This window comes from Chaetodon auriga, chromosome 6 (assembly GCF_051107435.1).
Source record: "Chaetodon auriga isolate fChaAug3 chromosome 6, fChaAug3.hap1, whole genome shotgun sequence".
Taxonomy (NCBI): Eukaryota; Metazoa; Chordata; class Actinopteri; order Chaetodontiformes; family Chaetodontidae; genus Chaetodon; species Chaetodon auriga.
Genome location: NC_135079.1, coordinates 7,424,612 through 7,438,929, shown reverse-complemented (window position 1 = coordinate 7,438,929; position 14,318 = coordinate 7,424,612). Strand labels below are relative to the sequence as shown.

Genomic DNA, 14,318 nt, shown 5'->3' with positions numbered 1-14,318 from the left:
GGCACGAAGAGGAACAGGGTTTACAAGGTCAGGGCCATGAAACCCCAATAAAAAACACACAGTAATGTCCCGAAGCCACTACAATGGTTTTATTGATTTACTGTTATATTACTGTTTCTATTTTTACAGTAGTTTCTATGTACATATGTGTATGTTTTTTAAAATTATGTTTTTCTTACTTACTTTAGGTCAGTAAATTATGTGTGTTTTGTGATCTGTGAACTGCTGCTGCAATGTTGTAATTTCCCTTTGGACATCAATAAAGTAAATCTAAAATAAAATCTATCCATCCATCTATCTATCTGTCCATCTGTCTATCTGTCTCTGACAATAAATAAATATCTGGTGGAGAGAAATTAAACTCAAAAATTCGAAGAAATGAAGATCATGAGAAGTACTTCACAATCCTCTGAAAGCTTGATTAGATGTTGCAGTACTACACTGTAAAAATACTTCAATACAAGTAAAAATCCTGCATTCAAAGCATCATCACAAAATGTACTTAAAGTATCAAAAGTAAAGTTATGCAGAATGATCAGTGAGTGTTTTTAATCATTATGAATGGTGCATTAACATGTAAGCAGTACTTTATGCAGTAGTTTATTCTTCAACAGTACAGCTTCATTTTTTTTTTATGGGGATTTTCTATCATTTTCTATTAAGAAATTACCAGCAGTAATAAATTAGAAAATATTAACTTTCGACAACATAAATTCGCAAACAAATAAGGGTTAAAGTTATCAGTGTTATCAAAAATACAGTTTATTTAGTAAGTTCTCCATTTGGACAATATAACCTAAAAATTGTACAAAATTTTATCAAGACTATGATTTGTGATTTCTTCATTACAAAAATAGCAGCATCAGCTTCAGCGCTCATCGTCTCATCCAGTTCCTGGTGCTGTATTTAGGAGACAGAAATTCTAATTAATGTAGCACGACAGTTATTCTTATATGTAATGTGCTCTTGCGATGCTGCTGTTGTGAATTCACCTGTGGTCTGCAGTAGTTTCCAGTCTGCCTGCAGTCTGAGCCTCAGCCTCTCCAGCGCCTCCACATGCTCTGGCAGAGGAGCATGAAGCTGCCCCAGAGGGGGGGCAGCATCCCCGAGAAGAGAGGAGGCTGTGGGGGCAACACATGTCTTCTCACCTTCCTGAAATGACAAAACTACTGATTACACGCTGCCATTTCAACCTCCCCAAAAACCTGGGAGTCCCTACCTTCATACCTGCATGAGTACCAGTGTGTGTCCCTGTGCCAGCCCCTGCAGCAGCCCTGTTAGCTGCTGCCACACACTGTCACACAGCCCACTATCTGGCATTCGAACCAGCACAACCAGACTGGGGTCATACTCGTATCCTAGAGGCAGAAGGAGGCCCAACACAGCCTGCATGAACCCTGACACGTCACTGCAGCCCTGAGGGAGGACAAACACACACTGCACATAAAACACTCATAACACTGCACTACACAACTTAATGACATCTCAGCATTATTTCAATGTTATGATATTACTGATATATTGTCAAAAAATCAAGTTTGTGTTCACTACATTAAATCAGATGATTAACTTGTGTTTTAGTAGCCAAAAAACAAAATATCCTGAATATTTTTAGTAGAGGTATTTAAGATCTTGTGCATATATTCTATATTATCTTGATATGAGAACTTTGTCATAATACAATCACAAATAAAGACAATGACACAGTAACACTGAACACATGCAGAGAAAGGATGAACTGTCAAATCCTCTGAATTGTTACTCAGTACCTTCTTCAGACACACAGGAATGGAATATTTGCATTTCTGTTCATCTGATTCCTTGTTGCTAAACTGCACCACGAGTGTTTTCCTAAAGATAAAACGATTTCGGTCACCATGAAGTTCACAACGCTGCAGACAAACATCTCGGTTCATTAGCACAAAAGAGACACAAGTTTCATCACAAAGCCTAATCCAGGGAGTGCAAATGATAATCACCCGTCCTCTGTGTCGGCACTCGGGACGACCACGTCTCCAACACACACGACCAAAACCCTGCAAAAGGAGAAAGTGGCGTCAGATCAGACTGTTGAGTTAACTTTTAATACATGCTTGAACTTCAGTGCTCAGTCCAGCTCACTTCTCTGTCTCTTATATCAAACCATACAGTCACTGCACATCTGGATTAGATCTACATTGCTATACCGTCTGCTGAGAGCAGTTGCAGCATGCTGGACAGCACACATCATTGCCATGGACACGTCCCGGACCAGCGCCAAGCCACTGCAGATCTGAGAGGCAGCAATTAAGTGTATGACATCAGCTTGCAGCTCATGTAGGCAGGTCAGCAAAGCAAACGCTGTATTTAGAAGCAGATCACACCACAGCACTCAAAAAGACAAGTCAACTTTATTTATATAACCTGATATCACAAATCACAATTTGGCTGAAGGGGCTTCAAAATCTGTACATCAGTCAACACCTTCTGTCCTTGAACCCCAATTTTACTGAGGAAAAACTTCCCAAAATAACCCTTTTAATGGGGAAAAAATGGAGGAAACTTCAAAAAGAGCAACAGGAGAGGGATCCCTCTCCCAGGATGGACGGACATGCAACAGATGTCGTGTGTATGGAGTCGATTCACAGCAGAAAATCATAGTAATATACAACTATGATGGCAAAACGTAAAAGGACTCGCCAGTGTACCTCATTCTTCTCCATTTTCTCTATGAGGGCAATAAGGCTGGAGAGGGTTGTGAGAGCAGCGTCGTCATCTGCATCTCTGAGGAAATTCTCCCTTAATGTGGAAAAAAACAACACATTTTTGTATAATCTGGGCGATGAAATCATGATTAGAAGTACTCTGAATGTATCAAACTCTGTTACTCCGGTGATGACTCAGAGATGACTAGAAATAATGTGAACTGAAATGAACGACGATCAGCCACGGCTCCATACCTGAGATTTCTGACAATGCCCGCGTCGGGATCCTCTGACGAGCTGAAGCGCTCACATCCGTCCGGGCAGGCCACGCCATCAGGGAGGACGACAGCAGTGCGGATAGGAGGAGTGACACGTTTGGGAGGCTCTGGCCAAACCTGCTCCTTGGAGCTCTTCTCCTCTTCTCCCTTCTCTGTGCTTTCTTCTTCTTCTGCTAATTTAATGCGCTTCGTGCTGATCTCAGAGGTGGGTAGCTCAGCTGCAGAGAGGAGTGATGAAATATTCTATGAAGCAATTAATATAAAGGTAAAGGATTTTAAAACCATAAAAAGTTGACAAGAAGACGACAAGTTTGAAAAAAAAAAAAAAAATCTGAGGCTGCAGAGTTAGAAAGAGATCAGACCTCTGCAGCCCGCTCCTCATCTCTGCTTGAGGCTCCAGGCCACATTAGCAGCTACTAGCATAAAACACCCGAATCTCAGGCTGAACTGAGGTAGAGATGCATTGTGGGTAATGTAGGAACCAGGTTTTTAAGAAGAATGTGTGGAATAAAAGAAGAAAGGATCTCTGGTGTTGCTGCATTGCTTTTGATCCTTTTCTTTTTTAAACTGTCCATCGTGAGTCAAAGGAGCGCAGAGCTCAATCAGCTCTCTGAAAAACAATGACGTGCATGTTATACCTGCATGTTTGAGGCAGGACCAGTACTGCTTATGAGCTGCCCGGACACAGTGAAGGGACTCAAGTGCACTGAAAAGACAAGAAGTAAAAATAAATTGACCACAGTTATAAAAGACACACATGATAAATGTCTGACACATGAATCTGACTGACGGTGAGACAGACCTTTCACAGGGACCATGGAGGCTTGCAGGTGAGGGCGCAGGATCTCCGAGTAAAGTTTGAACTGTTTGACACACAGACTGGGGGAGGGAAGTCAGGTTGTATCCTCCCTGGAAAAAATCCAAACAATAAAACCTTTTACAACCCAACGTTCCTTCAGCATGATGGCAGCAATATGTAGAACTCTCACACACGGCGCGTACTATGAAAAGCAACACGTATGACATACATGTACTGAGAGATGAGACACTTGTGTTTTAAGAAAATAATTCAATGGGCAGAATTAGCAGACAACAACAGAACAATTGGAGTGAGTGATGGCCTGACCTCCAGCACAGCACATAGTTTCCCTCCTGCCAGGTTCATCAGCAGATGAGTGAGGTGGGCAAAGATGTCTGGGCTGGCACACATTTCACCCTGAAAACAAAGATAACATAAGTGGATTTACACATTTTAAGTGTCATAAAGGTAGAATTTGTGGCAGAGTTGGTGCATTGTACAGGTGTCCCTAATAAAATGACCACTGAGTGTAAACTCAGCACGCACAAAAAGGATACACACAGAAATCTGCAGCGACACTGCGACTGCATTTCAAGCTTTATCACAGTGATTTACACTCAGTACCTCTGGGTCACCGATGGCTGAGTCAAAGCCTGCACACACCAGGACCAGGTCTGGGCAAAACTGTGACAAAGAAAGAATCACAGATAAATAACCTCCAACAAATTGTTTTCTGTTAGCAAAGTGTGACTTTTCCAAAATGGCTGACCTCGTATGCGACTGGCAGGAGGACGTGACAGAAGACTGACAGATAGTCACTGTTCTTCATTCCCACCTGAAATATCATGACGATAACTTCCGATCAGGACGAATCGGTGCCAAACTTGATATTCAATAATGGATTTTATGTTTTACATCGTGAACAGCCTGTTTGCTGCTCTGTGAACAGTATTTCTGCAGCTCCTCACCTTGTTCCACGGTACATTTACATTGAATCCTGCTCCTTTGTCTTTGCCGACACTGTCGTAGTCCGATTCTGGAAGATGAGGCCAGAATTTCTGATGTTCGTAGCGGTGCCACGAGAAGTAGAGCACGCTGGGAAAAAAAGTGTAGAATTTAATATGCAAGAAGACAGCATCCATGTAAACAAATCAGGATCCGTCCGTGAGGAAAGTCTCACCTTGGATCCTCCTCAAAACAGTACTGCACCCCTTGACCATGATGTACATCCCAGTCAACTATCAACACCCTGAAGACACAAAATGAGGGAAATATTTTGCAGCTTTTAGAGAATTAAACTTTCTCAGGGTTTGCAAAGACAAACAAAAAAATCTAAAGTCAAGTTACCTCTTGAGCCCATATTTTTGCTTTGCATATCGAGCTGCTATGGCCACATTATTGAACACACAGAATCCATTGGCAGCACTGCGCATGCTGTGGTGTCCTGGAGGTCTGTCAACAATGACAGAAAAGTGATGTTCATGTCATGATTTTAGCAATTTATTAACCATTTAGTATCTACAGAGAATACAGTGATGCCTTACAACTTCTCAATCAGTCTGGCAAGCAGATAAAACGATTAGTTTTTAGTTTATAATGACATAAATGTATGAATTTATGAAGCTGTAAACAATTGTTTGGTGTTTAGTTTGGGTTTCCCTAAATGCTATTTTATTTTCTTCCAACATGTTTGTTTTTTTTTTAGTTCATTAAAGGCCTCACCTGACCAGAGCCATGCCATTCCTCACCTTCCCCGTCATAACACTGTCCACTAGTTGCAGTGCGGCCCCTGCAGCCAGCTTGGCACAGTGATAGATGTTCTAGGAGAGGAAGTGAGTAAGACAAATGGTTAACAGGCGTGAAACTGACCTGTTTTTAATCACCACAACCACAGAATCATCCCCTTAACCACCTTAATGAATAAATGTCACCAGCTGGAACTCAGCTGGTCAATTATTAAGTGTAGGACTAACCGGGTGGAAGTAGACGTCGCCATATTTCAGGGTGAACTCCTTCAGGTCCTCCAGGGTCATATAAGGTGTCTTCTTCACTGCCTCCAAGTATTCCTCACTGTTGGGAGCAGCAAACTATGTGAAGCTGAGTGCTTTAGGTATTTATTTCAGCCTCATGCAGAAGTTAAAATATTAACTGAGCCAGGCGGTTGACATCAGGACTGACCTGTGAACCAGCAGAATGTCTGCATCTGTCGCCTCGCGGACAGGTACAGAGACACAGCGATCAGCCAGACCGCTCTCCATCAGAGCTTCATGACTCACTGTCAGACGCTCGGGTACCTCGATCTTACATACAGGGCTGGAGTAATGTAAAAAAAAAAATAATAAAAAAAAATAAATAAATAATAATAATAATAATAATAATAATAAATAAATAACGTTTTCAAAGGATTTTATTTATGTATTATATGTATTTATTATGCAATAAAGGAAAGTAAGACACAAAATAAATCAATGCATCAATAACAAAACTATATGGAAAAAGACATTGCTGAAAAAATAATGACTTGAAGAGTGAATGTACTAACTTTAATAAGAGGAAATTAACACAGGAATACAGAAGTTAGCTTGGAGCTAATATAGCGGGTGGTCCTCGCTAACCGACCCGGCTAGCTACAACAAACCGCAATATCAGTTCCGACCACTTCGACAACTTAACGATATCAACTTCCCACAGACTGCGGTAGATGATTTGAGTAAATATTTACTAATTTAAAACTGAAATGATCAAATATATAACCACTGATACTCGTTGGGTTCCCTAAGATACAGACGGACAGCGACGTTAAGGTAAATTAACTTAGCTTACAGGGGCTACCCGAGGTTATAGGAACTTTGACTTGTAAATTACTGACACATCAATCTATGAGCACAGAATAATAAGAATAGGTGATGTAGCTACAATTACCCAGCCTTAAGACACAGTCGTGGTATAACAAAACCGACATTCAAGCGACGTTGACTCATTATTCACTCATGCTATTTTGATTAGCTAACATTAGCTTTATGCACCAAAATGTGTGGTTTAAGTCTACTGTTGCAGTCTACTTACTCAACCCAGAGTAGCTTGTATTTGGTCATCTCCTCGTCATAAATCATTGCTGTTCCCATCTTCATTATTTCTGTGCAGCTGCAGTTCTTTCCTCTAGGCAACTGTTTCTGATATAAAACTGTGCAAGTAGTAGATAAATTAGTTAACAGACGATCGATAAGTGAGCCGCTAATCATACGAGTGCACAATATTAACAGAAACAGCTAGTATGTACACAGAGCGGTTTGAGTCAAAGGTCTCTGTGAGTTTTCTGCAGGTTGTCAAACAGTTCAAAGGTGCGTCAGCGCCCCCTTCTGGATGGAGTCCTGTCACTTCTGCAGAAGAGACCTCAGAGAGTAAACATACGGGCTGAAACTCTGCTCTGTGAAGTGTCATTAATATAACTTGTGTTTTCTTTAAAATAAAATGAGCAATGGTGTTGCTATCTACAAATGGCAAAAATACCAGATATTACTACAAGTATGAGTAATTTTTATATCAAAGATAATGACTATGTGTAAGAATATCTTAATTGAGCAACATTAATTACACCCCAACACACAAATCTTATAAGCTTCCATCATCTTTTCTACTATTTTGTGCATAGACTAAGATTGTTTATGCTACCTATGCCTCGTGTTATCTTTTAACTTTTCCATGTACGGTTTACACTTTATACTATTTTAATAATATTTTTACAGTTAGAGCTGAACTTAAATGGTTCGCTGAATATAAGTAAGAGCTATTCCTGTAATTTCAGCCAGAATTTTCACATAGGCACATTCATAGATGTATTATGTTTTTAACAATTAAAAGACAAATGTGAGTTTGCATGATCCTTATTTTAATAGAAAAACAACAACAAGAAAGAAAAACTGCCACACAAAATCAATAAACAGTTGAGAAGACTGTATATAACTGGTACAAAATATAGAAACAGATCAGATAGCATGAGAACATTTGGTCTGGCAAGACCATTTCTGGGCTCAGCGATCCTTCAGGAAGCAGTGGCATCTTTCCTGTGGGAAATATGTGCATTGGAAGCAGGAAATTATGTCTATGAACTCATGAATTTGATAAAGATGTCCATTTAAAAAAATATTGACATCTGACACAGTTTCTTCAAGAGTATGAAAAACGTATCATCATGTGGGTGTGGGACCCTGATTCACGGGGCCTCAGAAATCATCCCCTCCTCTGTCCTATCTGCTGTTTCCTCTTGTGTTCTTGTGGGAAAAGCAGAGCTCCTTTCCTCTCTCTCTTCCTCTCCTTCATCCTTCTGTCCTTCCATTCGCTCTCCTCCTCCTCTCCTGTTTGTCCTGCACAACATGAGAAGAGCTCCTCTGCATCTTTTCCTGAAAGATGGGTCGCAGGCGGCGTACAGGAGAGGGTTCAGGCAGGAGTTGAGGTAAGCTAAACAGGTGACGTACGGCTGAGCAGCCAGTAAAAGCTGATCTAAAGAGCAGGAGTATGGGACGAAGCCAAACTCCAGCAGCAGGGAAACAGTCTTATTAACATGCAGAGGCAGCCAGCAGAGGAAGAAAGCCATCACTAAAGTGACAATGACCCTAAGGAGCCTCCTCTGGCGCCTGCGGTCAGGACGAGGGCCCCGTCCAAAATGCCTGCTGAGGAGCTGGGCCAGTGAGCAGTAGCAGACCAGCAAGATGACAAGAGGAAGCAGGAAGCCAATTAGAGTTGATTTAAGACTCAAGGCGGCCGCCCACCACATCTCTGCCCTCTCTCGATCTGTCTCCTCCAGCCCTGCTCCAATCAGCATGGAGTAATCCATCTGGCAGGAGAGGAACACTGATCCAGAGTCAGTAGGATGAACTGGCTCTAGCTGCCAATCGTCCTCAGATTCAGGGTCCACCTCCACCTCCCTGACAGAGCGCAGCAGCAGACCAGGGAGCGCCAGCACCCCCGCCAGCACCCACACCCCTCCAAGTATCCACAGAGCCCTGCTGGGGCAGCTCTGTGGGGCGTGGTGGCTGGAGTGCCGGCGTCCAGTCAGAACCCAGTACCGCTCCACGCTGAGCATGCTCAGGCTGAACACGCTGGCATACATGTTGAGGGCAGTGAGGAAGCTGCTCATTTGGCAGAGGGGTTGCCCAAAAGGCCAGTGGTAGCCCATGGCCGTGTAGACCGCCCACAGAGGGAGGGTGACGAGGAAGCAGAGGTCAGCTAACGCTAAGCTGGCTATCAGAGAGTCCGTGAGTGAACGAGAGGGACGAGGGATGGAGGGAGGATAAGAGGAGGAGGTGGAGGAGGAGTGAGAGGAGGGTCTGCAGCTTTGTCCTGAAGAATATCCACAGTTATCCTTGTTCTTTGGAGGAAATGAGCCCTGGTGAAACCTACCAGCACCGTTAATGTTCTGCTGGCTGGTCCTGAAAGTGCAACAGAGCTTTCCCATTCCAGTTCTGCCTCCAGTCCTCGTCCCCCTCCCCTCAGCTCGGTCCAGGTAGGCCCACAGCACCAGGCCGTTGCCGAGGCAACCAACCAGGAAGGCCAGCAGGTACACAGAGGGGATGATGGAGAAGGAGGGAGACCAGTCACTGTAGTCACAGTGAAAGAGGGGAAAGGGAGAAGGGGAGGGGGAGGTGAGGAGGTCTGCTTCTGCCATCTGTGCGTCCATCCTTTTGGTTTCTATATAAAATCATTCGCCATTAAAAAAGCAGGAGGTTTCAGCACTTGGTGAAGTTTGGTCAAGAAGCAAAAAGTCCAAACTCTGGCACCGATGATTCAGACGATTCAGCGCTCAAATTCCAGAAGTGGATTAGTTCTCTTCACTTTCACCTCCTCCTCAATCTGCTGACTTGGATGGTCTGAAAATTCAATGAAACACAATGAGATTTTTCAACTCTTCCAACAGGCACAAACACTGTAAATACTACACACGCACAGCTTGGAAGTTTAGCGACACACATCTCACTTTGGGAATTCAGTCGAGGGGTTTTGGACCAATCTACACAAGAATGTTATAAACATTCAACAAACAACTACAAAATGTCATCAGCGCATGTAAACTGTGTCTGTTTCAGTGTTTTTGTTCTTGCTCACATTACATATCTTTTCTTGAGCAGAGGTGTTCAAAAAGTCTTTCTGCTCTCCATCAGACTTAAGACTTAAGATCACTTAAGGCCTTTAAGAGCATTTAAATTCAAGAGTTTCATTCCAACAAGACAACCAGAATCAAAGGCGTGCACGTCCAAAGAGATGTGCATAAGCTCTGAATCAAAAGAGCAGAAACAGAAACAGCTTCTCACACTGAGTTGAATTCATGCTGCATATTTGGAGCACCGCCTTTATCAAACTGCATGTTCTGCATGCAAATGTTGGATTTTAGCTGTCCCAGACGAGGGCCTTGTAATGAGAGGAATGCTGATGAGGTACACAACAGACACTTACCTCAGGCTACTTCATCAGCTTGGACAAAATCCTTTCTGAGATGCTGATAATAACAGAATCCAGCTGCTGTCTCATCCTGTCTTCTCTCATTTCACTTTGTCTCTGAGTTCCTCTGTCAGTCTCTACATCTGTGCTGTGCCCGCTGAGGAAGGTGTACCCTCCTCTTAAGTCTGAATATATAGCAGTGTCCCCTGTACAAACACACACACACACACACACACACACACACACACATACACACACCCAGGACCCTCGTTTCTCTGTTTCTCAAAACAGACCACCCCAGCAGAGAGTTACGAGACCTGCAAACACTCCCCCCAATACAAACAAACACACCTCCCGAGAGACACAATGACACCACGCATCTTCCCCCACAAACACACACAAACCCGAGACACGCAAACAGACACGCAAACAGATCCCCCCCAGTCCTCTATAGGCTGCTCATATTCTCTATGCACGGACACAAACACCTCCAAATGCACATACAGTACACAAACGAACCAGTTCTCTGTGTCTCACATGATCAAACAAACAGTGTGTACAGTGGTCAAATGTAACAACCCACACAGAGGACAAACTACAAGTAACAGCCCTCACATTCATGGACAGACTCCTTATCCATTATTCTGCAGAAACAGCACCTGGTGTAACAAAAAAAGACAATGCTGAGAGTTTTCAGATGAAGGTAGGTCCTCACCCACAGCTGAGTTACCTCTTGCCATAAAGAGGATGCCGACATTGTGCTTATATGTTGCATAGTTTCATATGTGATACTGCAGTCTGCAGTGTTACCAGAGTAATCTCTTTGATATGTGGACAATGAGTGGAATATAAACCGAATGACTGACCGGTCTAATCAACCCAGGCATATGCTTTTATAATTCTTAAATTCTTATCATAATACATAATGTTTCTCATGGTTAAAGTGGCAGCTGGACAACAAAAGTGACGCCCAGCAGTTTCCCTGTAAATGCTCAGTTTACGTAGGTGGAGGCTGTGTTTGGAGACTCCGCCGTCTTCTGGTTTACAGTCTCAGATCAGTTCTGTCCTCTGCAGCAGCTCCTTACAAACCAACTGTGACGAGTCTCTCTGTTTAAAAAAAAAAAAAACAGATCAAGTGATTTACATTGATCTTGTGTCTATTCGTGTGCAAATCCACATGTGATCTTGAACTAATTTGATTTACATAAGAAATTCTCCAGACATTCATGTAATTTAATTTCAAAGCAAATGTTGAACATTTATAGCATCATGCTGCTGTTGCATATTACAGTAGTGGAGAGACAGCAGGGAAAGAGGCCATGGGGATATCCCCCATGAGATAATATTGTGCTACTACATTTAACAATAAAAGGTATTACTATATAACTTAATCTAATTTTTTATACAAGGTGGATGTAGTCTACATCACCTTGACCCCACCTTCAGACACGATCACAGAGAGGAGTTTTTGGGACAGTTTTTAAGTGCTGTTTCCATGATATCTAAGCCTTACATTGGATGCATGGATGGACAGACACTGTAGGTCAGCATGGGGCTACACTGTAAACAGTGAAGATGCTCCAATAGTAAACAGGAAGTGTTTGTTTCCACAGGGTCAGAGGTCACGCTCCCATCAGCCTGTTGTTATGGAAACAGATGTTTCCAAAAACATTCCACAGCCTTTTCTCTCATGACTGCATGGTGGTGAGCACACACACACACACACACACACACACACACACACACACACACACACACACAGAGCTTCAGAAAGAAGAAAGGCAGAGTAAATAGAACCATTTCATTGAGAAGAGACGTGTAGGCTGAGCATCACAGTGGGGAACAACAGGAGGAAGGATGTGCTGCAGCATAACAAAACAGGGTTAGACCAGCAGAAGACATCAAGCTGAATGACAGCAAAGACTTTGAAAGTCTAAAGATAGAAAATCGTCTGCAAATGACTGGTAATGATAAGATCGTGGGCAGAATTACAGTAACGGTATCAACAGCAGCCTTTAAATCCACGTATCACATCATGCTTCCTAATACCTGAGAGATCTGTTGAGGCGGGCTCCATCATCAAAGGCCATTGAGAGGTGGGAAACACATCTCCTGGTAATCTTTGCATCCAAAAACGCAGTTTGACAGTTCAACAAGGGAACAAACATATTCTACAGGCTTTCAAATGTAAACTGAACACATACTTGTTTGGTTTATGACCAAATGACCAAACTAATGACCCTCCCATCAGACACAGCTGTACTTTGTGTGTAGTGATAATTAGCAAATGTTTGCATGCTAACACACTAAGCTTAGATGGTGAACATGTTAAGCACAACCTGCAGGTTAGCATGGTCAGTGTGAGCATGTTAGCATGATATTAGCATCCAGCTAAAAGCACTACTGTCCTGTGCTTGAGCGCAGTCTCACAGAGCAGCTAGCGTGGCTGCACACTCTCAGTCTTATTAATATACAGCATGCAGCCAGGACTCTGGACAGCAGTGTCAATACTCAGTGGATTGTCCTTGAATTAAAATAAAAAAGGCTTCTGAAGAGAGGCTTAGTTGTTCCTGTGGCTCATAGACACATACCGACTGTATCTTAATCAGCATGAGCAGATTGACTGTGTGAAATGTCTCAGACAGGATTGCCTTATTTGATAAACACCAGCTACCAGACAGTTGTTGCCTCTCTGTATATGTTTGCTCAAAGGCCAGACAGACTTTGTTTAAGACTCTTCTAAGTCACAGTATTCCTATAAAGAGCTTGTGGCACAGATGGGAAATGCAACTTCTGTGTTCATCTGACATAAGTGCAATGAGGCCTGAGTGAAGGATCTGAAATATTAAACATATTAAATGACTCTAATGGCTTTAATATTGCTCTGTCTGAGAGCTTGGCTGTGCCTGTGATGGCCACTGGTGCTGGTTAATGGCTGGTCAAACATGGCAATGCCTTGGCTACTTGTAAAGAGACAAGATAAGAATTTGCATAACAGGCCTGAGATGGCATGAAGCACAGAAGAGGCACGCAGTAGAACGGCGTTTCAAAGGGATTAAATGCTCTGTGGGGACATACTGCACGTTTTCGTCATGACTGTCTACAGAACAGATCAAATGCTCATCTATCTTCTCACCATTGTGATGGCCAGAGCAGAGGTGCTGGAAAAACTCTCACCTGAGTGTAAACAGTTCCTGTACATGGGCACGCTGCCTCGAGGGCTGGAGGACCAGCCGTTTAAAAAGATCTGCCAGTTCTACGAGGGCAACCCACGGTTTGTCACCCTGTATGACACCTTCAACCACATCCCTGTTTATTCTGCGTACACCTTCAAGCGCTCGGACGGCTCCAAGAAGGTTGATGTGCCCTGGATGTATGAGCCGCAGGTAGGGGCTGATATTGGATTTACTGTCTTTCCCTTCAAGGATGCACAAATCTTATTTTCTAGAGTTTCAGGGAAAAGATTTTGGAAATATCCTTTGGTAATCAGTCTTAATCTTCTCTGTATCCTGACAGCTCTCCACAGTGTCTGGCTCCAGAGAGATGCAGCCGTTCCCCTCAGAACACGTTCATAACAGTTTCGAGGATGCTCAGGCCGTGCTTGACGACTACTCTGACAGTGTCATCTTTGAACGTGGTCAGCTGAATCCAGACGAGCACCAGGCCCAACCTGATGACAAAGCCTCCACCTACACTCTGACAAACGTGGTCCCTCAGGTCCGAGAGTTCAACATCGGTGCCTGGAAAAACCACGAGCACACCATCCGCAAGCGGCTCAACAACTACTGCCGTGGCACTGCCTATGTGGTCACCGGGGTCACCACCTCAGGGCACACAATCCGCCGCCACAACATCAACCGCCTGGGCATCCCCACCTACCTCTGGTCAGCCTACTGTTGCGTTGATTTTGACCATAACGCACCGTACTCGGAGCGCTCAAAGTTTCCTGCCTTTGCAGCTCACGGGCTCAACGACAGGGACAATAATAAGGTCCAAGAGATGACGGTGCAGCAGCTGGAGGACTTCCTGAAGAGGGTAACTTATGTTGGCAGCTCTTTCCAGATCTTCTATGACAACTGTGTGCCTCTTAAAAGTGCTAACAGCGCCCTGCACCTGCCTTGA

General features: G+C 43.4%; 3 protein-coding genes across 3 annotated transcripts; 1 reads left to right on the top strand and 2 right to left on the bottom strand.

Moving 5' to 3' along the window:
• Positions 1-640: 640 nt before the first annotated feature.
• Positions 641-7,070, bottom strand: hdac10 (histone deacetylase 10). Its single transcript, XM_076732105.1, has 20 exons — positions 6,828-7,070; positions 5,940-6,074; positions 5,735-5,831; positions 5,484-5,581; positions 5,109-5,213; positions 4,942-5,010; positions 4,730-4,856; positions 4,531-4,596; positions 4,386-4,445; positions 4,089-4,178; positions 3,765-3,871; positions 3,601-3,668; positions 2,940-3,180; positions 2,688-2,778; positions 2,187-2,272; positions 1,980-2,036; positions 1,770-1,851; positions 1,228-1,416; positions 993-1,152; positions 641-900 (listed from the first exon to the last, which is right to left on the bottom strand). The coding sequence occupies exons 1-20, from the start codon at positions 7,001-7,003 to the stop codon at positions 884-886; spliced, it is 2,121 nt and encodes a 706-aa protein (XP_076588220.1). The 5' UTR covers positions 7,004-7,070; the 3' UTR covers positions 641-883.
• A 904-nt stretch (positions 7,071-7,974) lies between these two features.
• Positions 7,975-9,426, bottom strand: aplnr2 (apelin receptor 2). Its single transcript, XM_076732423.1, has one exon. It carries the CDS (start codon positions 9,424-9,426, stop codon positions 7,975-7,977), a length of 1,452 nt encoding a protein of 483 aa, XP_076588538.1.
• A 3,862-nt stretch (positions 9,427-13,288) lies between these two features.
• Positions 13,289-14,318, top strand: LOC143321783 (endonuclease domain-containing 1 protein-like). Its single transcript, XM_076732422.1, has 2 exons — positions 13,289-13,582; positions 13,713-14,318. Exons 1-2 carry the CDS (start codon positions 13,289-13,291, stop codon positions 14,316-14,318), a joined length of 900 nt encoding a protein of 299 aa, XP_076588537.1.